Genomic DNA, 24,292 nt, shown 5'->3' with positions numbered 1-24,292 from the left:
GCATTCGAATTTTGGATGTGTGCCAAGCACTGACGATGACTTCAGATTGATCGCATTCTTGCGCTAAAAAAAGGCTAGATAGCACAACAAATACAGTTTAACAAAAAGCAGGTGTCTCAAGATGCTTTTTAAAGTTCTTTTTAATTAGACACAGCATCTAAAAAACAGTGCTATAAAAAAGACGTTCGTCTAGCACATTTACATAGAAAAGCAAATGGATGGTTGCAAAAGCGTTCGGTGTGAACAGCCTCTTACAGTTGGAGGAGGTACTTAGCCGTTGCGTCTTGCTCTCTTATAAGTGTTTCTCAGATTAAGCAGTGAGCTATTCAAATGCTTTGTCAGAAAAGATGTTCAGCTTGGAAATGTGTGTCTCAAGATCCTTGTGTTCAGTCCAGTCTGTTGTGTTCCATCTGTTTGAACAGCCCCAGGCCTGTGCTCAGTGTCTGAGCCGCTTCACCACCGAGTTCAGCCGAATACCACTGCTATCTGTGAATATTGCTACTCTACATACAACTGTACTGAATAAAAAACAATAAGATATTTTGCTGTTATTATGAAGCTTGAGTCTGGAGAAAAGGCCAATGGGAATTGACGAGTGGAATTTGCATGCCATTTCCCCGGACATACGGTTATAAAAGGAGCTGGCTCACAACCACTCATTCAGGCTTTGTGCTGAGGAGATGAGACAGGGTCCCGGCCATTTCAGCGCGTAGTTCAGAGTTGTGGCAGGAGGGACACAATGTCTCATTCCCTCCATCAGGGAACGGAGGTTACAAAAGTAACCAGGATGTTCCCTATCTGTCACTCACTCGACGTTGTGTCAATGTAGTGACACTAGGGATCCCTATATGAAACGCCACAACTAGCTGAACTGTGTTACGTGGACTGGTGGTGCGAGACGGACAAACCATTGCGTGCCTCGTAGCCAGCGCACCTGGCCATCACGTAACCTCCCCCAACGCTCCTATGAGTGTCGTACGGTCCCCTGCACCTCGGGGACAAGTCGACTGCCCAAAATGGGGACAGGCCACCCCAGCCCCAAAAAAGAATGGAAATTGCTCAGCTGGGGGCCATAAATGTCCACGTCGGGGGGGTGTCCATTCCCAAGGGGAAGACACTGCGGAGACCACATCCTGCCCGAAGGGGAGGCGATTGTGTGGAATATGTCACCGAGTCTTGGCCTAATAGCACACATACTGGGCCGGCGCAAACTCGCCTGCCACAGGGCTAAGGAGGAAGGACATCCAGGGTCCACAACCTCATGAACACGGTTGGGGGTAACAAGCGCACATCTCCCCCTCCAGGAGGGGAAAGGCGCTATATGCAAGGGGTACACCCGGCCAGTTGTCCCGCCAACTTACATCTTCGTACCTGACAACACACGGGACGAACTGGCTCAACCCGGAGATTGAGGAACCTCGCAAAGGTATTGAGTGTTTCCCAGCCCGCTGCTCTACCAATGTCTGCCAAAGAGGCACCATTGCTCGGGGCCCAGGAGGCCACCACACTCCTGGTGGAGTGTGCCTGAAGCCCCAAGGGGGGCGGCACATCCTGGGCGTGGTATGCCAAAGCAATGGCGTCAAAGACCCAGTGGGCGATCCTCTGTTTGGAGGCAGCGCTCCCATTCCGCTGTCCTCCGAAGCAGACAAAGAGCTGCTCAGAGCCTCTAAAGCTCTGCGTGCGATCCAAGTAGATGCGCAAAGCACACACCGGACACAGCAACGAAAAGGCTGAGTCTACCTCCACCTGGGGCAGCTTCGCTTGCAGGTTCACCACCTGATCCCTAAATGGGGTCGTTTACCTTGGGCATATAGCTCGGTCGGGGCCTCAGGACCACAGGAGAGTATTCTGGACCGAACTCCAGGCATGTGTCGCTGACAGAGAATGCCTGCAGGTCCCCTACCCTCTTGATGGACGTGAGCTCAGTCAGGATGGCAGTCTTCAAGAGACTGCCTTTAGCTCAACTGACTCCAGGGCTCAAACAGTGCTCTCTGCAGGACCACGGAGAAATCCCATGAGGGAATGAAGACTATGATCATGAACCTGATGATCAGGTCATGCTTCCCTAAATACTTACCGTCAACTGCATTATGGTGCACCGCCATAGCGGCCACATACACCCTCAAGGTGGGGGGACAGCCACCCCACCAGCCTCTCCTGCAGGAAGGACAGCACCGACATGACTGTGCATCTCTGGGGGTCTTCACATCAGGAAGAACACCACTTAGCGAACAGACGCCCCTGCAAGGCATACAGGTGCCTTGTAGAGGGAGCCCTAGCCTGAGGGTTCATGTCTACCACTAAGGTTGGTAGGCCACTTAGGTCTTCCGCGTCCCGTCCAAGGGCCAGACATGAACATTCCAGAGGTCTGCTTATGGGTGCCATGTGGTGCCCCATCCCTGAGAGAGGAGAACCCTCTCTCGCCAGTGTGAGGTCTGAGACCCAAGTCTGGGTGTGCCAGTAGAGTGCCACAAGGCTGCTCCTTGTCCTCCCTGACCTTGCACAGGGTCTGTGCAAGTAGGCTCACTGGGGGGAACGCATACTACCCCTGGGGTCAGCTGTGTGCCAGCTCATCTGTGCCGAGGGAAGCCTCGGTCAGGGTTTACCAGATTGGGCAGTGGGAGTATTCCTGGGAAGCGAACAGGCTTACCTGCGCTTGACTGAATCGACTCCAAACCAGCTGGACCACCTGGGGGTGGAGTTAACACTCTCTCCAGAGCATGACCTGTCACGACAGTGCATCTGCCGCGCTGTCGAGGTCACGTGGGATGTGAGTGGCTTGCAACGACTTGAGTTGCTGCTGACTCCAGAGGAGGAGGAGGCAGAGGGGGAGTTGCGACATGCGACACGAGTGCAAGCTGCCTTGGCAGCTACTGTACGCTACCATCGCCATGTTGTCCATCCGAACCAACACGTGCTTGCCCTGGATCAACAGCCAAAGCCTCTGCAGCGCGAGCAACACTGCCAGCAACTCGAGGCAGTTGACATGCCAATGCATTCACAACCCTGTCCCAGAACCCACGGCTGCATGCCTGTTGCACACAGCGCCCTAGCCATACTCGGAGGCATCTGTTGTAACCACGAAGGCACCTGGGGTACTTGCACTAAGGAGACTCCTGCCCACAGGAATGCAAGGCCCGTCCAAGGGCTGAACAGGTAGCGGCAGATTTGGCTTGGTGCACCTGCAGGAGAGCCATGGCATGCAGGGCGGAGGCGGCCTGTCCAGCGGCACCATAAGCCTTAGTCGCCAGAGACGATGTAAACCTACAGGCGCTGAGTCTCGGGCGGTTCTGCAAGGTGGCGGCGTTTTGCTGGCACAGGTGCACCGCAATCGCCTTATCCACCTGGGGAATCACCGAGTACCCCCTGGCAGCCCCACCGTCGAGGGTAGTGAGAGCGGAGGAGCTCAGAGACCGGGTCCGGACAGTGAAAGGTGCTCCGAGCCCAGGAACCAATCGTCAATCCACGAGGGTTCCACTCCAGCCCAACGCTCGCAGCTGCCCGGGCAAGCATGGCTGCCAGCTCCGCGTTGGCCTGCGACTGAGCAACCGCACCTGAAGATGGGAGCCAATTGAGTCCTCGGCATCAGACTGGACCAGCCCACTCTCCGATGCTGTGATCGAGAGCTCATCCACTTCACAAGTGCCGAATGAGATAACGAACTCGCCCTGAGACGAGCCGGCGGTCTCATCCCAGAACTCGACTGGGGCAAACAAGCATACTGGGGAATGGGAGGTCTGTGGGGAGTTTCCCGGTGGAGCGGCTCCCATTGGGGTCACCAAATCGCCCCAAGTTCTAACCGGCGCGGCCTCAAACCCGTAGGTAAAAGGACTGAGGTGGAGAGGCGCTGAGGTGGCTTTCCCTCTAACGAAGGAAAGCCGCGACCGCAACGTTGCCATGGTCATGTTCTCGCAGTGAGAACATGACCCATCCACGAACGCTGTCTCCGCGTGGGTAGCGCCTAAGCACGTGGCCATCGGAAGCGGAGAGGTAACGACCGCAACCAGGAAATAAACACAGACGGAAAGGCATCTTTAAAAAGATGCTCTCCGTCAGTGCCACTATTTTAGTAGGGAAAATATACTCTTTTATCGCAAGAATATATACTCTTTTAGACTGTTGAAGCGCCCTGGGGTGTTCTCTGCACTCCACCGGTGCACGAGGGGGAGAAGCCGCTGTAATGCGCCGTAAACTCCAACAGTTTTTTAGAGGTGAATGGAACAGCAGAGGATTCAGCTCGCTGAACACAACCGCTCGGTTCCGAAGAAAAAATCTGAATGAGTGGTTGTGAGCCAGCTCCTTTTATACCCGTATGTCCAGGGGAGTGGCATGCAAATTCCACTCGCCAATTCTCATTGGCCTTTTCTCAAAGATCAGAGGGGTTTGGGGCTCCCAAAGGCGACCCCTAGTGTCACTACATCGACACAACGTCGAGTGAGTGACAGATAGGGAACAAGTGTAATTTGTTTTCAATTTATTTTTTTTGGTCTTTTTCTTTCAAGCTTATGTAAGTAATGATATTTCTGTTTCTCACTGGTTTTTCACATTGGTTTTTTTGAAGTGACAAAGAGATGTAGGGAAACAGTTTTCTTATGGTTAAGGTATATTAAGTTTTTAATTAGATTTTTTGGTACTTCGGTACCTCAGGTTTTCAATGTCATGCTTTTAAGTACTCTGTGCCTTTGTATGAAAAGTAAGGAGAAATTTGCAAGAACAAAAGAAAGATGAACAGGAGCCTTACTCATTCGGTATTTGGGAGTACAGGTTACAAGGAATTATTGGATTTTCTTGTATATTTTTCATTCTTTTTGTGTGTTTAATACATTTTTCAACTTTCGTTTTACATACCTTGGCTCATGCATTCTTTATGACCAGTAAGAAATGTTTCCACATCAACCTATGTGGCAAGGAAAGGATGCTTTGGTCCTTGGCACTACAATGAAGTTGGTTTGCTTGGAAACAAAACGAGTTCTTCAAATACAGTATTCGTGGACATACTAAATTTGATCATCAAAACAATTCTAATCTTTACCATAATATTCTATATCATTATATAATTGAAGTTTATTTCACGCTAAGCAGTTCTCTAATAAAGGTAATAACTGCTTTTAGAAATAACATGAAACATAGACAGTCTCCAAAGATTATTGATACGAGGGACAATAATAATCTGTCCTTAACTGTAGAAGTCTGTTCGCTTGATTTCTGACGTTTGTTTGTAGGCAAGGCAATTATAATGTAATAAATAACTTTAGAAATGACCTCAAACTCTGACATTTTCCAGATGCAAATTATATTCCAGAGCTGGAGGGGGCAACAGAGACGATCATGCTGATCCACATCAATAGATGGCAGTACAGCATCTAACACCACTGTCATATTGGTACTTAAAGTACACGAAGAAGAGTAATGCTAATGCTAGCTAGAGAACTACTGAATGCCCCTTTAAACACACATAAAGTCACTATGTGGCACTACTCTAAACCCAAACTACAGCCAGCTAAACACTCCGTGGTGTGGAGCCTGAGTATGTGTTTTGAATTTCAGTCCCAGATGTTTTACGTTATGGGTCTTTTATCTTAGTTTACCATAACTGGGTTTTACTGGTTTAACTGGAGTAAGTATGTCTGAACCAGGACTAGGGTTTTTGTCAAGTGACAGTCAGCTCTGTATTATTCCTTTGCCTCATCTCTCTTCCTCCCTTCCCATCTTTCTTGTAGTCTCTTTTTGGCAAGGTAAATAACAGTGTGGCAAAAAACATACCTCAGTATTGCCAAAACAGGAGCAGGCCAGCTGCAGACAATATTTATGATAAACGACTGTAAAATATCCCTTGCTCAATCTCAGTCTGCTGAGATGATTTATTATGTTGTTGTCTTTTTTACTAAGAATAAGGTTGAATGTGGATGAACTGAGATCATCAGAATAATGAAGTTTAGACCTGAGTGGTTACTGTAGTCTCCATCTGACTGTTGAGATTAATGTTAGGGATAGCTCATACAAACAACAACTGTTATGTGTGTGTATGGTCAAATAAAAAGTGAATTGTGCAATTTCTGCACCAATAGTGGCACCAAACAAAATTTAAAAAATAACTACAGTTTTCAAACAGGTTTTCAGAACTCTCTTCCTGTCTTCCATTGGTCAGAATAAAATAGATAGTCCTGCCCCAAGCTCATGCCAATGGTCAAATCAATGTTGTTGTGTTGGGAGGAGGGGGGCAATGTTTTGATAGCACCAGAGAGCCACTTTTTTTTTTTTTTTTTACACTTTTCAGGGAAATCAACCTACAAATGGCTTACTTATAGGTCACTTCATATTAAGCTGGGATAGGAGAACATATTTTAACATTGAAATAATTAAACACACTTCACCTTTCACATAGTTGCTACAATAAATTGTGTTGTGTGTTTTAAAAGGCTCTTTGAGGAGCAGATGTATGACCTCATTCAGAATTAAGCATTTTAGCTGGCCTTTTTCCAAAAGCTCTGGTTACTGTTGTGTTGCCACCAGCGTTCTCCACAGATCTGCTCTTGAAACAGAAGATCAGAAAACACTGTCTCTCCAAACAGTTATATTTGATTCATTTTCCGAATAGCCATGAATCTGTGAGCACTCTTGCATATTCCAAGCCCTGATCTCAGCTTTGGAAGCTCTCCAGAGGAACATGGAAGTTTATGTGTTATTATTACAAATCATACACAAATCCCAATCTCTGTTGAAGTGGACTTAGAATGACATTTAGAATGTTTAAGAGCTTATTTTTTTCAATCTCCATCCTGCCTCCACTATACTTCATTGCAGGTTTGGCAGTTTCAGTGTGTTTCTTTGCATGAATGAAAGCGTATGTTAGTTGGAACCTGCAGGGATGTCTGCTCTTTGTCACATTTGTCAGTGGCCTGTGGAATCAGAGGAGAACTTCGATGATTATTATGAGAGAGTCTATTTATGCATTTAGGTCCATAAGGTACAAATCCGTTATGCAAACCCTTTCTCTGTCTTTATTTAAATTTTATTTTTGTTTCTCCCTCTTTCTGGCTCTTTTTTGATGGCTCATTTTTCTTTTCTTCTTATTTTCCTTTCATCCACATCCCTCCGTTCCAAATAGTGACTAATATTTTCTCCTTAAATTACCATGTGGCCCCAAACAGTTGTGGAAAGGGACAGGAAAGGGAAATTTGATTAGTGCCATGTGCCTTGTGTGTATTAATCCCCCACAGGCTACACTGACATTAAAGCTTTGCCCTGTGACTCTATAGGAGTTTTTAATCCAATGCAAATTCACTCAAATCAGAGCTGAATTAGACTTACGAGAAACTGTGCATGCATATTCTTTTTCCGTCAACTTTTATTTGTGTTCCAAAACACAAATGTCTATGGGTTGTTGAACTTAAAAGGATTAGTTTATCCAAGCCTGTCATCATTTACTCACCTCCAAGCCTGCATCAGCCTCATTCATCATTCAACTTTCATTGCATCTTTTCTTCCGGACAGTGAAAGTGATTGGTGACTGAAGCTGTTAGTCCTTAACATTTTGCCTAGCATCTCTGTAGAAGTTCTATGTTTGTGGGAAATGGAGGAGTCAGGAGATAGCAAACAGTTAAGGTCAGTCTTTATTTTCAGTTAAAGGTTACGTCTTATTGCCAACTCAAAACCAGGACTCTATTTGTTACCGGTATTTCTCTCAGCTCATCCCTGATGCTCTCTCTCCCCGCTCTGACACTCTGGCGTGCCTTTTCAGGTCTCCCTCCGCCATCTCTATAATTAGAGATAGGTGTTAGAGTAATCATAACCCAGGTGACGATCCTTACCGCTCTCCCTCTCCCGCAGACCGACACATGACCCCCTTCATGGAAGTAAGAAAGTCATATAGGTTTGGAACAATGTGGGGGTGAGTAAATGATGACAGGATTTTCATTTTTGGTGGACTGTTCCTTTAAGAATGCTCTTATACCTTGTTGATGAATTGCAATCTACTGTAGATCATTCATCTCAAGAAATGGCAACATTGGCAAAGTGGCCTGCATGTTCTGTGAGATAAATCAGCTTTATTGGTTGAGAATGGTCTAAATCAGACCCACTGTGACTTCTCGACATAACTATGGCTATAGATTTAATAATCATGAATGAAGTGTCAGAGCAGTGGTCTTGCGTTTAGCACACTTGATCCTAATGTATTGCAGTTGTGGTACTCATGCTGGAGATGCAGATTTGAATATGGCCTGCAATGTGTCCTGATCCTATTCCACATCTCTCTCCCCAATAATTTCTTGTCCTCTCTAATAAAGATGCAAAAGGCCAAAAATACAACAAAAAATGATCATGAATAAAGTTCAATCATGCACAATAGCCGATTGTATTAAAATTTTTTAGCAGTGTCATGTGTATTTTAACTTTGGTTTGTGTCTTAATCCCAAACATGAGGACAGTGCTTACTGACCAAGCCAGAGGATGATTGTTTTCATTCATTTTCCATTCTAGTGAATCTGGGTCTTGGAGCGGCATTCAGTGCTTTGGTTTGGATGATCAGAGCACACTCGCTCAGGCTGCTACCTCAGCTATGGAGCGTTTGACATTTGTGAACGCCAATGAATTAGTGAGTGTGTCCCCTAAAAATATCCTGCCGTATGGGACTAATTTTTAATGTGGCACCAATCATTGATGTCAGATGCATACAAAATGTTGATGAAAGAAATCTCTCTTTTTCTATTCTTGTTTGTGCCATGTAACGCATTCTCCCCATAATTTGTCCACATGAAAGCAGTATAGTGCAGGGCACAACCATCTGTTCAGCTCATTAAAATTGGCTCATGGTTTAATACTGCACCTTCCAAATCCCTGCAACAGAGTAGCAATCGATTCTAAGAGTGAGCAGTTCTAAGAGACTGACTTGGATTAACAAGGTTTTTAGTTTGTTATAAAATGTCAGATGAACTGACCCGAGGCCACTGGAAGGATTGGCAAAACATTTTCAGCAAATGGATATCAAAGTCCATATGCTTTTGAATAAAGTATTAATCTAATATTTGACTCTTGCACTATAAATAGTTGTAAAATGTGATTGTTACCTTAAGGAGCTATTTCTACCTGCTAAAAAACAAATGACTTTTTTTGTGTGTATCCTAATGTATTCAGGTTGATTCAGTGATGATAAATAAATTTTTGCTTGAATAAAACCAGTTAATTTAGATGTAACCACATGAATCTCATTTTACATTAGCATTGTTTTCAGTGGCTGAACTGTAAAAGTGGTAACCTGAAATTGCTACCTTATAAAGCTTTTTGAAACTGATCTAACCCTTTAAAAATAATGTTTGTTGGTGTAACCTAATGAATTCAGATTTATTCGGTGATGTTAACTAATATTTTTTACTTAAATCAAACCCGTTAATTTAGATTTTACCTCACAAAGCAATTTTTTTTAGGTTAACATGTAATTCCCACATTCCCAAATTCCCACATTTTATGTTGTGTCTTTAACCTAGATGGGGAAAACACTTGCCTTCTTAGCAAAGAAGAATATTTTTTATAGAACTTGTCAATGTGGTGTATTTTGTTGAGGTAGCACTTGAACAGCCAACATCCTTACACAAGCCAAATACCCCACTAGGACGCAAATACGCAACTTCCAAAATATTCAGCTTCTGCAGCATAATACTGTTGTTTACTTTTACTTTAAATGCAGTTGACTCACATTGATTTAAACCATTTGTTTGTCACAGACGCTGTCTGTCATTAAAATGCTCCTAATTTCTCATCTAGCAGGAATCCTGATGTGGTCTCAAACACTTTTTATAATGAAGCACTAAAGGAAAAAGACTAGAATAGGAATATTTACTCCACCCCAGTGAGAGAACCTATAAAATCCTATAGCTTAATGAAAACCTGACATTTACTCATAGAATGTTCTGGCCTATTTCTTTCTTTTTGCGTCTAGGAGTTGCTTGTGATGATAAAGTGACCCTTTATATGACTTTATCATACATTTTAGCCTTACTTTGTAAAGGTTGTTTTTCTTTATCCATTCTCAAATCATATTTATAAAGCACATAGTTTCGACTTCTGATTGGACAAGCTGCATTGAAAGCCAATGTAATATAACTATAAGTAAGGAATAATTGACTCCGGCCTGTTGAATTATTGATAAATAATCCACACCCAAAATGGTAATGTGACCTGCACCTCTGGTGTGCATTATTTTTCAATAATTCAACGGGCCGGAGTCAATTTTTCTGCTTATACCATGGTTACCACAACTAAAGACATCATTCAGGGTTTTGTTTCTTGACATTTTCTGGTTTTCATCCCTAAAACGCACATGTAGGTGGAACTTTTTTCCTCCCCCACAGATTCAGCATCTTGCTTTGATACAACCCAAGCCTTCATTGCTAGTTTGAAAACATCACTTTAAAACAAGCAATGGAGACTTGCGCTGCAGTTAAGCACTTACTGGAGTAACCAGGTAGTGTGTGTGTGTGTGTGTGTGTGTGTGTGTGCGTGCGTGCGTGTGTGTGTGTGTGCACGCGCGCGTGCGTGTGCGTGCATGTGTGTGAGCTAGAGAGAGAGAAAAAAAAAACTGAGAAAGAAATAAGAAACTGGTGAAATGATATTAGTTCTTCCTTGGGTTCAGAGGAAGATCTAATATAATTTCACCAGTATCTTAATAGTACTAACTCAAAAGTTAAACTATCCTTAGAATACAATACGGAAAAGATATATTTTCTGCATCTTGAAATTAGTAAAGACAAAGATGGGTTTTACATACATCAATATTAAGGACACCTACAGGTAGAAATACGGTTCCCTGTCTGTCCCTCACTCGACGTTGTGTCGATGTAGTGACACTAGGGGTTCACTCTTGAGAGCCTTAATCACCTTAGCTTTATTCAGAAAAGGCCAATGAATATTGGCGAGTGGAATTTGCATGCCACTCTCCACCCCGGATATACGGGTATAAAAGGAGATGGCATGCACCACTCATTCAGACTTGTTCTTCGGAGCTGAGCGCATGTGTGTGTGTGTTCGTCCCATCACCTTATTCCTTGCTGCTGGAATTTGTGCATATTAGTGGTCGCCCTCACACGGACAAGTGTTGTGCTTCCCCTGGGCGCTTTGGCCAGGTGTTAAAAGAGTATATTCCAAAAGAGTATATTACTCTAAAAGAGCTTGCACAAACGATTGGCGTCTTTTTAAAGATGTCCTTTCGCCTTTGTGCTACTGGGTGCGGCCGTTATCTCTCCCCACCGGGTGGCCATGAGATCTGTCTCGAGTGCTGGATCACCAGCACGCCGAGGCAGCTTTCATGGAGGGGTCATGTTCTCACTGTGAGAACATGCCCATGAGAACATTGCGGTCGCAGCTCTCTTCTTTGTGAAGCAGAGAGCCACCACGGCTGCTTTCCGACCCAGTCCGTCCTGCGTTGAAACTCAGGCGGCTGCATCGGCGAGTACCACGGGCGATCTGGATGTGAATATGTGAGCGTTTCCACTGGCTCAATCCCCGTGGACCTCCTAGCCCCCAGCATGCTCGTTCTGCCCGGTAGAGTTCACAAGCGAGGTAAGCAGTCCGCCTCAGGGTGGATTTAATATCTTGTTTGGGGCTCACGACGAGGATTAGTTATCGGTTGCAGCATCAGAGGGTGGGATTCTGCTTTCGGAAGCGGACGAATCTTCTGTGCTCCCACTCTCAGGCAGTAGAGTTCAGGATGAGTTGGCAGCCGTGCTTGCCTGGGTGGCCGCGAACATCGGCTGGAGTGGAACCCTTCACCCTGCCCTGAGAGTTCGTGGCTAGATGATTGGTTTCTGGCTCGGAGTGCGACTCACGGCTGCGCCCCGCCCCAGTGCCCTTCTTCCCAGAAGTGCACAAGGAGCTCGTGAAGTCGTGGAAGGCACCTTTCTCTGCCCGTACATGCTTCGCCGGCTCGTCCACCCTTACTGCCCTCGATGGCAGAGCGGCTAAGAGCATGCCGTCATGGTGCATTTATGCCCGCAGGGCGCAGCCACCTGGAGGAACCGATCAAGGCTCCCTTCCAAGGCGTGTAAGTTTTCTTCGTCACTCGTGGTGAAGGCTTACAACGCCGCGGGTCAGGCCGCTTCCACCCTGCACGCCATGGCCATCCTGCAGGTCCACCAGGCCAAGGCGCTCAAAGATCTGCACTAACCCAGTGTAGGACTAACCCAGGGCTTATGCAGGAACTGCATACCACAATCAACCACGCTCTACGGGTGACGCGCCCTGGGCCGGACAATGTCCACTTTGGTGATTCAAGATCAGCACCTGTGGTTCAACCTTGTGGAGGTGCGTGACGCCGAGGAAGTCCGCTTTCTCGATGCGCCCATCTCCTTTTTCTTTAGCGACACTGTCGAGGATTTCGCCCACCAGTTCTTTGAGAAGAAGATCCTCCCGTAGGGAGGCGGCACTGCCTGCCTGCCAGTCAGCTGCCAAGAAACCCGGATGGGCTTTGAGACAGTCCTGAGACGGGCAACCCAGGGATGAGGCAGCTCTCATTGACAACTCTGACCCAGGTGTGTGCACGGGCCCCACTCCCACCCCTGGGTCAGCACGAGATGGGTATCCCAACATCACCGGATGCGTTCTGGGCTCCGGCACCCAAATTGTCAATAAAAGAGCAGTTTTCTCATTCCCTGGGTTATTCTCCAATGCTCAGCCCTTCCGGCCCTCGTACCCCCGATTGCCAGGGACTGAAATTCTTTCTGGTCAGCGAGCGGGATGCGAGTATCTCATGTTCCCTTGTCTTCCATCGAAAGAAAGCTGGCAAACAGGTAAGTATGGTGGTTCTTGGGGCTGCTCACTCGCCCGACCCAGCCACTGGTCAACGTTGCGGGCTCGCAGAGCAGCACGCCTCCCCTGGACGATCCTCCCGGTGGGGCGTCTGCTCTGCCCTGCCACGAACCACCCACCCCGTGCATGATAAATCCAATCATCTCCCTGGTGCAGTTAGCGCAAAGGCTGGAAGCCTGGTTAGTGCTTTCTAGCCCATCGCGATGGCTCATCAGGACGATCCGGCTCTTCTATGCGATCCAGTTCGCCAGACGGCCGCCCAGGTTCAGTGGCATTCTCTCCACTACTGTGCGAGACTATGATGCCTCGGTCTTTCGGGCGGAGGTCGAACTCTCTCTCGGCTCCTCAGCACAACTCTGAATGAGTGGTGCACGCCATCTCCTTTTATACCCATATGTCCGGGGTGGAGAGAGCCAAATTTTCATTGGCCTTTTCCGAATAAAGCAAAGGTGATTGAGGCTCTCAAGAGCGAACCCCTAGTGTCACTACATCAACACAACGTCTTGTTCCCTCCATCAGGGAACAAAGGTTACACCAGTAACCAAGATGTTTTACATGCCAAGAGTTTCCATCCACCTAAATTGATACAAAACATACCATTTGGACATTTTTCAAAGACCTCGTAGGATTTCTGATAAAAAGCAAGACTCTGAGTTAGAAAAACACTTTTTAAGCAGAGGGTATATGTTAAGGACAGAATTTTTAAAAAGGAAAAGGAGATCTGAAACAACTAATAAAATTGATTTTGTTAAACAATATAGCACAGTTGCTGAAAAGGTTACATGGATTATCCAAAAGAATTGGAGCATTATACAGAGTGATGATTTTTTGAGAGAGACATTCCCAGACCTTCCAATGATAAGTTTTAAGAAAAGTACCACTATAGGTGACAGATTAGTACATAGTTACCTACCACCCACTCATTGGTTAGGAGATAAACCTAAGGGTTGTTTTAAATGACATTGATGCAATCACTGCGATAATGTAGTACAAGGAAAACTTTTCTAGATGGAAAATCAAATAAGATTTATTCTATAAAACACTTCTTTAACTGTAAAACTACTCATGTTATCTATAGGTTGGAATGTCCACAATGTAATGTTTTCTATGTTGGTAGAACAAAAAGATGATTGCAAGACCGTCTGGCTGAACAGAAATATGCCATTAGGAGGGGCAATGAAGACTGTCCTATGGCCAAACACTTTAAATCTATGCACAACTGTAATCCATCTACTCTTAGAATAGAGGGTGATCATATACCTACTACAATCAGGAAAGGTAATAGAGAACAAAAACCTAATCAAAAAGAGACTTTTTTGGATATACAAGTTAAATGCTATGAAATATCCTGGATTGAATGAGGATTTAGATTATAGTCCTTTTCTATGTTTTTTTCCCCCTCTGGTTATAAGTGGATGGGATTTGAGCCATGTGATAATAAAGGCTTTTTAATTACTAAGAGTATCGAGGTTATCTAGCTTTTTTGTTTTTTGGACCAATATGAACCCTTGACCACAGAACACCTTAAGTTTATACCCCATTCTTAAAGAACTCTCTATTGTTGAACATTGTTTAAAGAAATTAAAAGTTATTTTGTATAATGATCAAGTTGCAGAGGTGAGTTTACATCAAGGCTCTATTTGTTGGTCATGACTTGAGTCTCTCTGTATGTGTGTGTGTGTGTGTGTGTGTGTGTGTGTGTGTGTGTGTGTGTGTGTGTGTGTGTGTGTGTGTGTGTGTGTGTGTGTGTGTGTGTGTGTGTGAGAGAGAGTGATTCAGCGTGTGTTAGTGTGGGTGAGACGAGCGCAAAAGAGAGAGAGGGAGCACAAGGGCGCTTTTCAACAGAAATTGAAATAAATGTAGGATATTAAAGACATTGTTTGTCGATTTTATCCGATTCACTATTTACTAATGTCTTTGTTTTATATGGTTATTTTGCTGGAGTAGCCTTTATGGCTCTATGAAATAACTGAAATAATTTGGTGAAGTGATATGGAACCGTTATGCGGTCAAGACCTGGAACTACTTCAGAGCAGTGCCTTTACTGAAAAATAAATGCACACCTTAGAACATCTGTCAGCCAGTCAGAACCAAGCATTCAACAGACCCGTGATATAATTGTAATAACCCACACATGCGACAGCACATTCTATATAAATACAACAAGTTGCTGTTGCTTGGCAACCACAAACTCCTACAGTTAGGATACTGTAATTAACTGTATTGCTTGGCAGAGGATTTTTTTATTTAGATTATTATTTATTATAAATGTAACTGATTATTGAACATCGGCATATTTTCACATAGTGCTTTTCACTCAAGCCTTTGCATTACAATGATTTAACCAGTAAAATTGCTGTAATGCATGGCCCTTTTGGCTTATTGCTTTATTACTTTGGAGCTTTTATACAAAATGACTTACAGTGCATTTAAGCTATACATTTAATCAGTTTGCATGTTCCTTGGAAAATTACCCCATGACCTTTGCCTTGCTAGCGCCATGCTCTACCAGTTAGAATTGGCAGTTATGGTTTAGGATTTTATATAATGTTAAGGGGTTTTCCCTCCACTTTTTAGGTTCAGTAGACTACAAAAAGATTCACATATATATTTGGCAGATTACAATTCTCTTTATGTTTTTCTCAATACAACAAAACTTATTATACATGACAAAATATTTCATTTTTTTGTTTCAAATGCTTTTTGCTAACCTTGGTAGACACAACAGTGTCACTCCAGTGTTTTCAGTTTTCCCACTGTGGAGGAAGAGACTCCTCATAGAGCCAGTATGTGAGGGCATATATCCTGACATTGTTCCAAAGTTTGTGTGTGTCCAGAGAATGTGTGTGAGAGAAAGTGTGTGTTTGCTCATAAAGCTGGTGTGAGCCTCTGAAATCCTCACCATGGGAGACTTGTCTGTCCCCTGTCTACGGAGTGCCTAAAGCATCCTCATAAACAAAACCAGATGGCTTCAATATGTCTTACAATGGAAGGAGAACTCCACATTAGCCTTGCAGTGTTATTTCAACAGTTCTGAGGGGCAGGTTTTTAAAATTTTATTGGCAGTTGACTGTTTTTCTCCTTACAGCATGATGAAGATGGTGAAGAGCTGTGTGGTCCTGTTTATCTTGGGCTGTGTGTGTGAACAGTCATTGTCTTTGGACCCTCGAGATCCTAATGTCTGCAGCTTATGGGAAAGGTAAGAATCATCTGATACAATATAGAACTCCCATATAGTGCCAAGTACAGCTGATTTACTCCACTGCATACTAGCTACCAGAACTGGTTTGATGCATCAATGCCTTAAATCAAATTTTTTTAGTGGCAGTAGTTCAGCAGTTGTTCAGTAGGCAGTAGTTTTCCAAACTGAGAGAATGATTGTTCCTTTCTAGTTTCACCACTTCAGTGAAGGAATCATATGCTCGCCCATTCGACCAAGTGCATGAAGAGACCTGTTCTGAACCCTGGAGTGCTAACAAATGTACCCGCCACAGGTGACATACACATACACACATGAGCACTGGCCTCACAGTTACACTAAGTTGACGGAGACTAAACTCTGCATGAGTTCTAGAATTTTTATCCAAGTGAGCTGCAGAGGTTTTTGGACTTAAGCTTAGGTCATTGGAGGGATTGTTTGGTTTGGCAGTGGAGGCTTATAACTGCTTTGAACCCAAGTAATTGTGATGCTGGCATGCACACACGCTCTCTTCATTATAATGCTGGCATGGAAACTCACGCTCCCTGCCGGTCTTATGGCAGTTCCCAAAGGGCTTTTTGAAGTTTAATCTGAACTATGGCGAATGGGAAGGTCACAGACTGTTTCAAACATTTTTAAATATTAAACATTTATGTTTTAAAGATGCCAAAAGTTGATCCAAGTCAACTACTGAATCATAAGTTTTACTGAGCAGCTCTATATTTAATTAAAAGCTGATCTGTGGTAATACAATAATGACCATTGCTATTGTGTAGTTTTTATTGTTTGTGTATTTAATTTAACCAGGAAGGCTAATTCACCGAGGTTTCCAGCAGAAATGTTGCTACATAAAGACTATGACGCTGTCTGATTTGTCAAGCAACTTAGCAATACATATTAAAGGCACCGAAAACACTCACGTTGAAGTTCTTATTCGTTCTTCACTCTGAGCTAGAAAGAAAGTTGAAACATCTGAGCAAAGTTATAGCCTACTCTTTGTAAACATTCAGACACCACCCATGCCACCGGGGCTGGCGTAGCAGCCTTTACTGTAAATATGAGACACACGCTGTCCTGTCAACCAATTAGACGTTAAAATGTGCTATCTATTACTGCATGGCTCATTATATAAAAGAAAACAGATGAGATCAGTAGATGAAGCTGTTTTAACCACTCGATGATGATTTGATGTAAAATATACGCAGTAGATAATGTGTAATTTGTCATGTTTACATTCTGCATTCATGGCACTATTGCTAACACTAAAACGCTATATGTTGCCATAATATGCACTGGTTACCATTTGTTATTGTATTTTTATTTTACTTTTGTAGACTTAATCTAAAAAAAAAATCGCATGACATGGTCCTGGAAAATGTCTCATACGATCGTACAGATGTAGTTAAGTTTGCACCAGATTCAGTGTGTTCATGTTAACTGATCTTGACTAAATGAAGAAATTAACCAGAAGAAGATGTTGGCATCAAAGTAGCTGGAGCACCATGTCACTTATAACATATACCAATGGCAGTAAGAGGGTGTTAAACAAGTTTTCCTGAAAATTTGTTTTGGCAAGCTGTTCTGAACCACTGCCAAGAACTCAAAACACCTTATTTCTGGTCAGATTTGGTTCAAAATGACAACACACTCATTCTTTCTTCGAAGTTTATTGGTGCCTTAGGTTAGCAACTTAAGTTCCCTATCTGTCACTCACTCGACGTTGTGTTGATGTAGTGACACTAGGGGGTCACTCTTGGGAGCCCGAGACACCTCTGGTCTTTGATAAAAGGCCAATGAAAATTGGCGAGTGGTATTTGCATGCCACTCCCCTGGATATACGGGTATAAAAGGAGCTGGTATGCAACCACTCATTCAGATTTTCTCTTCGGAGCCGAACGGTCATGCTCACTGAGCTGAATTCCCATGACTGTTCATTCACCTCTGCTGGATCTGATGCTGCATTTCAGCGGCTTCTCCCTCCTCTGCACTGGTGCACTGCAGAGAATGCCCATGGGAGCTTCAGCAGAAATAAGAGTATATTTCTCTAAAAGAGTATATTTCTCTAAAAGAGAATTTATCCGATTTGCTATTTACTAATGCCTTTGTTTTATATGGACCAGGAGGAGTGGTGGTGGTGTAGTGGACTAAAGCACTGAACTGATAAGCAGAAGGTTGTTGGTTCAATACCCATAGCCACCACCATTGTGTCCTTGAGCAAGGCACTTAACTCCAGGTTGCTCCAGGGGGATTGTCCCTGTAATCAATGATTTAACCAGTAAAATTGCTGTAATGCATGGCCTTTATTACTTTGGAGCTTTTATACAAAATGACTTACAGTGCATTTAAGCTTTTAATCAGTTTGGGTGTTCCTTGGAAAATTACCCCATGACCTTTGCCTTGCTAGCGCCATGCTCTACCAGTTAGAATTGGCAGTTATGGTTTAGGATTCTATATAATGTTAAGGGGTTTTCCCTCCACTTTTTAGGTTCAGTAGACTACAAAAAGATTCACATATATATTTGGCGAATTACATTTCTCTTTATGTTTTTCTCAATACAACAAAACTTATTATACATGACAAAATATTTCATTTTTTGTAGCAAATGCTTTTGCGGCACACATGGAACGTCTTTTTAAAGACGCGTCTTTTTTAAGATGCCTTTCCTTTGTGTGTTATTCCAGGTTGCGCTCGTTATCTCTCGCCTTCTGACAGTCACGATCACTGTCTTTCGTGTCTGGGCACTGCTCACGCGGAGACAGCGTTCGTGGATGGGTCATGTACTCATTGCGAGAACATGTCCATGGCAACGATGAGATCGCGGCTTACCTTTGTAAGAAAGCAAGCCACCCCAGAGGCTCCCCGTCTCGGTCCTTCTACCCACAGGTATGAGGCCAGCGTGGCTAGCACTGGGGGGCGATTTGGGGACCCCAATGGGACCGCCTCTGCCGGGTATCCCCCTGCGGACCTCCCATTCCCCAGCACGCTCGTCTTCCCCAATCGGGCTTCCGGATGAGTCCGCCGGCTCGTCTCACGGCGAGTTCGACCTCTTATTCGGAGCCAGCGAAAGTGATGAGCTCTCGAGCGCAGCATCGGAGAGCGGGCTCATCCAGTCGGATGCGGAAGCCTCAGCTGGGCTCCTCCCTTCGGGTGCGGTCGCCCGGTCACAGGCTGACGCGGAGATGACGACATGCTTTACCGGTCATCCGCGAGCGTCGGGCTAGAGTGGAACTTTCCGCTCTCCCATGAACACTCGCAGCTCGATGATTGGTTCCTGGGCTTGCGGCGCCGCTCAAAGCCATGCCCCGCCCCCGTTCCTTTCTTCCCGGAAGTGCATGAAGAGCTGACAAGGTCCTGGGAGGCACTTTTTACTGCCCGGTCCCGATCTTTCAGCTTCCTTGCCCTCACTACTCTTGGTGGTGGGGCAGCCAAGAGCTACTTGGCAACCCCCGGTGGATAAAGGCGCTTGTGGTGCACCTATTCCCGCAGAGCGCCGCCACCTGGCACGGGTGCCCAAAGCTCCCATCCAAGGCCTGTAGGTTTACGTTGTCTCTGACGGCCAAGGCCTACAGTGCCGCTGGACAAGCCACCTCCACCCTGCACGCCATGGCTCTCCTGCAAGTCCGCCAATGCGCTAAAGGAACTGCACGATGGTAGTTCCGCCCCGGGATTGATGCAGGAACTGCACTCGGCGAACGACCTTGCTCTCCGAGCGACGAAGGTCACGGGGCGGTCTCTCGGGCGGACGATGTCCACATTAGTGGTCCAGGGGCACCACCTTTGGCTCAACCTGGTCGAGATGGGTGAGGCCGACAAGACACGGTTCCTTGCTGCCCCCATCTCCCAGGCTGGCCTATTCGGCGACACCGTTGAGGACTTTGCCAAGCAGTTCTCGACGGTGAAGCAGCAGACGGAGGCTATACGACATATCCTGCCCCGGCGTGGCTCAAGATCCCGCACCCCGTCTGCTCATCGCCAAGGGCGTTCCCCAGCGGTGACTGCACCTGCTCCACCGCAGCCCGCCCCTTCGGCCCGGCCCTGGCATGGAGCCCACTGAAGGAAGCAGACGCCACCTGTCTCGCGGTCGCCAAGAACCCGTGAAAGGCTTCAAAGCGCCCCTGAGAACACTACCTCGACACAGACCCTTCCTGCGGTTTGCATTCGAGGGTCAGGCGTATCAGTACAAGGTCCTCCCTTTCGGCTTGTCCTTGTCCCCTCGCGTCTTCACGAAGGTCGCAGAGGCAGCCCTTGCCCCATTAAGGGAGGTGGGCATTTGCATTCTCAACTATCTCGACGATTGGCTAATCTTAGCTCACTCTCAGGACATGTTGTGTGCACACAGGGACTTGGTGCTCTCACACCTCAGCCGATTAGGGCTTCAGGTCAACTGGGAAAAGAGCAAGCTCCTCCCGGTTCAGAGCATCTCTTTCCTCCATTTGGAGTTGGACTCTCTTTGACAGCGCGCCTCACGAACGAGCGTGCACAGTCGGTGCTGACCTGTTTGAAGGCGTTCAAACAGAAAACAGCGGTACCACTGAAACTCTTTCAGATGCTCCTGGGGCATATGGCATCCTCAGCGGTGGCCACCCCACTCAGGTTGATGCATATGAGACCGCTTCAGCACTGGCTTCAGACTCAAGTCCCGAGATGGGCATGGCACCACGGGACACATCGTGCGGTCTTCACGCCGGTCTGTCACCGTTTTTTCAGCCCTTGGACTGACCTCTCGTTTCTACAGGCAGGTGTTCCCCTAGAGCAGGTCTCCAGGCACATCGTGGTCATGACAGACGCCTCCAAAACGGGCTGGGGTGCTGTTTGCAAAGGGCATGCAGCCGCTGGCTTATGGACAGGCCCGCGACTGCATTGGCACATCAACTGCCTCATGTTGTTGGCAGTTCTGCTCGCCCTGCGGAGGTTCCGGCTGTTGATCCAGGGCAAGCACGTGTTAGTTCGGACAGACAACACGGCAACGGTAGCATATGTCAACTGCCAAGGCAGTCTGCGCTTTCGTTGTATGTCACAACTCGCCCGCCGTCTCCTCCTCTGGAGTCAGCAGCACTTCAAGTCGCTGCGAGCCAATCACATCCCAGGCGACCTTAACACTACAGCGGACTACCCACGGTGGTAGACACGATCACTCAGGCTAGGGCCCCCTCTACGAGGCGCCTATATGCTTTTAAGTGGCATCTGTTCGCTAAGTGGTGTTCTTCCCGACGGGAAGACCCCCAGAGATCCACAGTCAGATCGGTGCTTTCCTTCCTGCAGGAGAGGTTGGAAGGGTGGCTGTCCCCTTCCACCTTGAAGGTGTACGTTGCTGCTATAGCAGCACACCACGACGCAGTGGATGGTAAGTCCTTAGAGAAGCACGACCTGATCATCAGGTTCCTGAGAGGCACCAGGAGGCTGAATCCCTCCAGACCACGCCTCGTTCCCTCATGGGACCTCTCTGTAGCTCTTCAGGGTCTACAGAGAGCCCCCTTTGTGCCTTTGCAGTCAGCTGAGCTGAAGACACTCTCTTTGAAGACTGCCCTCCTGACTGCGCTCACTTCCATCAAGAGGGTAGGAGAACTGCAAGTGTTCTCTGTCAGTGAAACTTGCCTGGAGTTCGGTCCGGGCTACTCTCACGTGATCCTGAGACCCTGGCTATGTGCCCAAGGTTCCCACGACCCCTTTTAGGGACCAGGTGGTGAACCTGCGAGCGCTGCCCCAGGAGGAGGCAGACCCAGCCCTGTCGTTGCTGTGTCCAGTGCATGCTTTATGCATCTATTTGGATCGCACACAGCGCTTTAGGATCTCTGAGCAGCTTTGAGTTTTGGTGCACAGCAGAAAGGAAGTACAGTCTCCAAGCAGAGGATCGCCCACTGGCACATTGACGCCATAGCTATGGCATATCACGCCCAGGACGTGCCGCCCCCGGTAGGGCTATGAGCCCATTCTACCAGGGGTATAGCGGCCTCCTGGGCCTTGGCCAGGGGTGCCTCTCTAACAGACATTTCCAGAGCAGTGGGCTGGGCAACACCCAACACCTTTGCAAGGTTCTACAACCTCCGGGTGGAACTGGTTTCGTCCCAGGTAGTGGCACGCAATACAAGCGGATAAACCTGGGATAGCTGGCCGGGTGTATCGCTTGCACATAGTGCCTTTCACCTCCTCTGAGCTGAAGATGTGCGCCATTAATTCCCAGTAGTGTTCACAAACTATGTTCCCTGGTTGACTTCCTCCGAGCCCTGTGGCAGTCGAGTTTTTGGAGAGACTTGCTGCCGGCCTAGTACACGTGCTAACTAAGAGCCCTGTTCTGGGCTAGGTGCTCCGCATGTGGCGGTTCCCTGTAAAGTAACCCCATGCGATGTATATCTTCTGCTAATTCGTTTCCCTGTTGGCAAACTGCGTCTTCCTTGGGCAGAGCCCCCTCTGCCACAGTCTCCATGTTTGTAGTAACTCCTCCCCCATTGGATAGGATCTACCATGAGACTCTCCACATGTGACGTATTTTTCCACTTAAATATCCCCCCCTCTCTTTGGGCGAGGTGTGGTCTCCGCGGTGTCCTCCCCTTGGGGCCCAGTCGGATAATCCCCCTTGTTTATTAGGGAGTGGAAAAAAAGAAGGGGAAAAAAGGCCACGACTGGGTTGGCCTGTCTTTTGGGTAGTTGACTTGTCCCCAAAGGGCCGTTCGACACTCATAACTATGTTGGGGGAGGTTACGTGTCGGCTTGGTGTGCTGGCTATGAGGAACACAGTTGTCTGCCCGTCACACACCGCCAGTTCACGTAACACAGTTCAGCCAGTTGCGGCGTTTTGTATAGGGACCCCTAGTGTCACTACATCGACACAACGTCGAGTGAGTGACAGATAGGGAACGTCATGGTTACTTGCATAACCTTCGTTCCCTGATGGAGGGAATGAGACATTGTGTCCCTCCTGCCACAATGCTGAACTACCCGCTGAAATGGCCGGACCTTGTCTCGGCTCCTCAGCATAAAACCTGAATGAATGGTTGCATACCAGCTCCTTTTATACCCAATGTCCGGGAGAGTGGCATGCAAATACCACTCGCCAATTTTCATTGGCCTTTTATCAAAGACCAGAGGTGTCTTGGGCTCCCAAGAGTGACCCCTAGTGTCACTACATCCACACAACGTCTCGTTCCCTCCATCAAGGAACGGAGGTTACGCAAGTAACCATGACGTTTTATAAACACACAAAGTTTCAAAATTTATGTTTGAGGTATGACTGTGATTGATTTATGTGGTAGAACCAAATGCAAATGTATCTTCAAGTAATGTTAACCACAGACATTATTTTACTCTTAAATCAAAAACTGTTATTCTAAAAACCCATTTGAAATGCCCAAAGGAACTAATGGCTCAAAAATGCTTATTCTCTTCCAGGTTTTAGGACTGCTAACTGAACAGATCTGTTTAAGTTTGTTTACAATGCAGGGTATTAAACTCTCAAAATCCCTTTCTCATTGCAGGATCACTTATAAAACAGTGTATAGGCAGGTAGTGAAAATGGATTATCGTAGCAGGTATCTATGCTGCCGTGGATTTTACGAGAGCAGAAATAAATGTGTCCGTAAGTATTAAATTGTGGTTTTACTGAATTTTGGACCTCTACCTTAATGACTTTGTATTGTTTGTTTTTGTATTTCATATCTACTGTGTGTTTTTATATTCCCCTTCCTGTTGTGTGTGTGTGTATGTATGTGTGTGTGTGTGTGTGTGTGTGTGTGTGTGTGTGTAGCACGATGCACTAAAGAGTGTGTCCATGGCCGCTGTGTAGCACCTGATCGTTGCCAGTGTGAGCAGGGTTGGCGTGGAGACGACTGTTCCAGCTGTGAGTTGTGCATCACATAAACACATACTTTCTATGCTTCTTACTCCAACACACAAAAGCAATGAAATGCACACACAATACCACTTTCTCTATTACACGTGGCCATGCACACACACACAGATTCACAGTCATACAGAGAAGCTTTTCACTAGCGAGTGTTCTGGCTTCGTTGTGCTATATCATCTGTTATTGCTTCTCCACATCATTTTACTGGGCCCCATTTTCTCCCTTTTTTCAACCCTCTTGTCTTCCTTTCCCCTCTCCTCACTCTACTTTTTGCATCATAAAGCATGACCAAAGAAAAAACAATCAATATATGCATCATCGCAATAAAGACTAGTGTCTGCTGTCTTCTAGTACTGATGTGAATATGTGTGTGAAAGCCCTGTGGTTTCAGAGAAGCACAATATCTTCTGACTGGTTTTAACACAAATGAAATGGAAACCCTAACCTTTGT

The 24,292-nt window shown here is 46.1% G+C and overlaps 1 protein-coding gene across 1 annotated transcript in view; it reads left to right on the top strand.

Annotated features, from left to right (window-relative positions):
- LOC127452597 (platelet endothelial aggregation receptor 1-like) overlaps window positions 1–24,292 on the top strand; it is an 85,976-nt gene that overhangs the window by 32,073 nt on the left and 29,611 nt on the right. Inside the window, exons 2-5 of the mRNA XM_051718188.1 lie at window positions 15,890–16,000; window positions 16,194–16,295; window positions 23,474–23,574; window positions 23,743–23,835. Of these exons, the coding sequence (XP_051574148.1) occupies window positions 15,890–16,000; window positions 16,194–16,295; window positions 23,474–23,574; window positions 23,743–23,835 (407 nt within the window). The remainder of the gene's footprint in view (window positions 1–15,889; window positions 16,001–16,193; window positions 16,296–23,473; window positions 23,575–23,742; window positions 23,836–24,292) is intronic.

Source organism: Myxocyprinus asiaticus, chromosome 15 (assembly GCF_019703515.2).
Source record: "Myxocyprinus asiaticus isolate MX2 ecotype Aquarium Trade chromosome 15, UBuf_Myxa_2, whole genome shotgun sequence".
Classification (NCBI taxonomy): domain Eukaryota; kingdom Metazoa; phylum Chordata; class Actinopteri; order Cypriniformes; family Catostomidae; genus Myxocyprinus; species Myxocyprinus asiaticus.
This window is presented reverse-complemented; position numbering and strand designations above follow the sequence as displayed.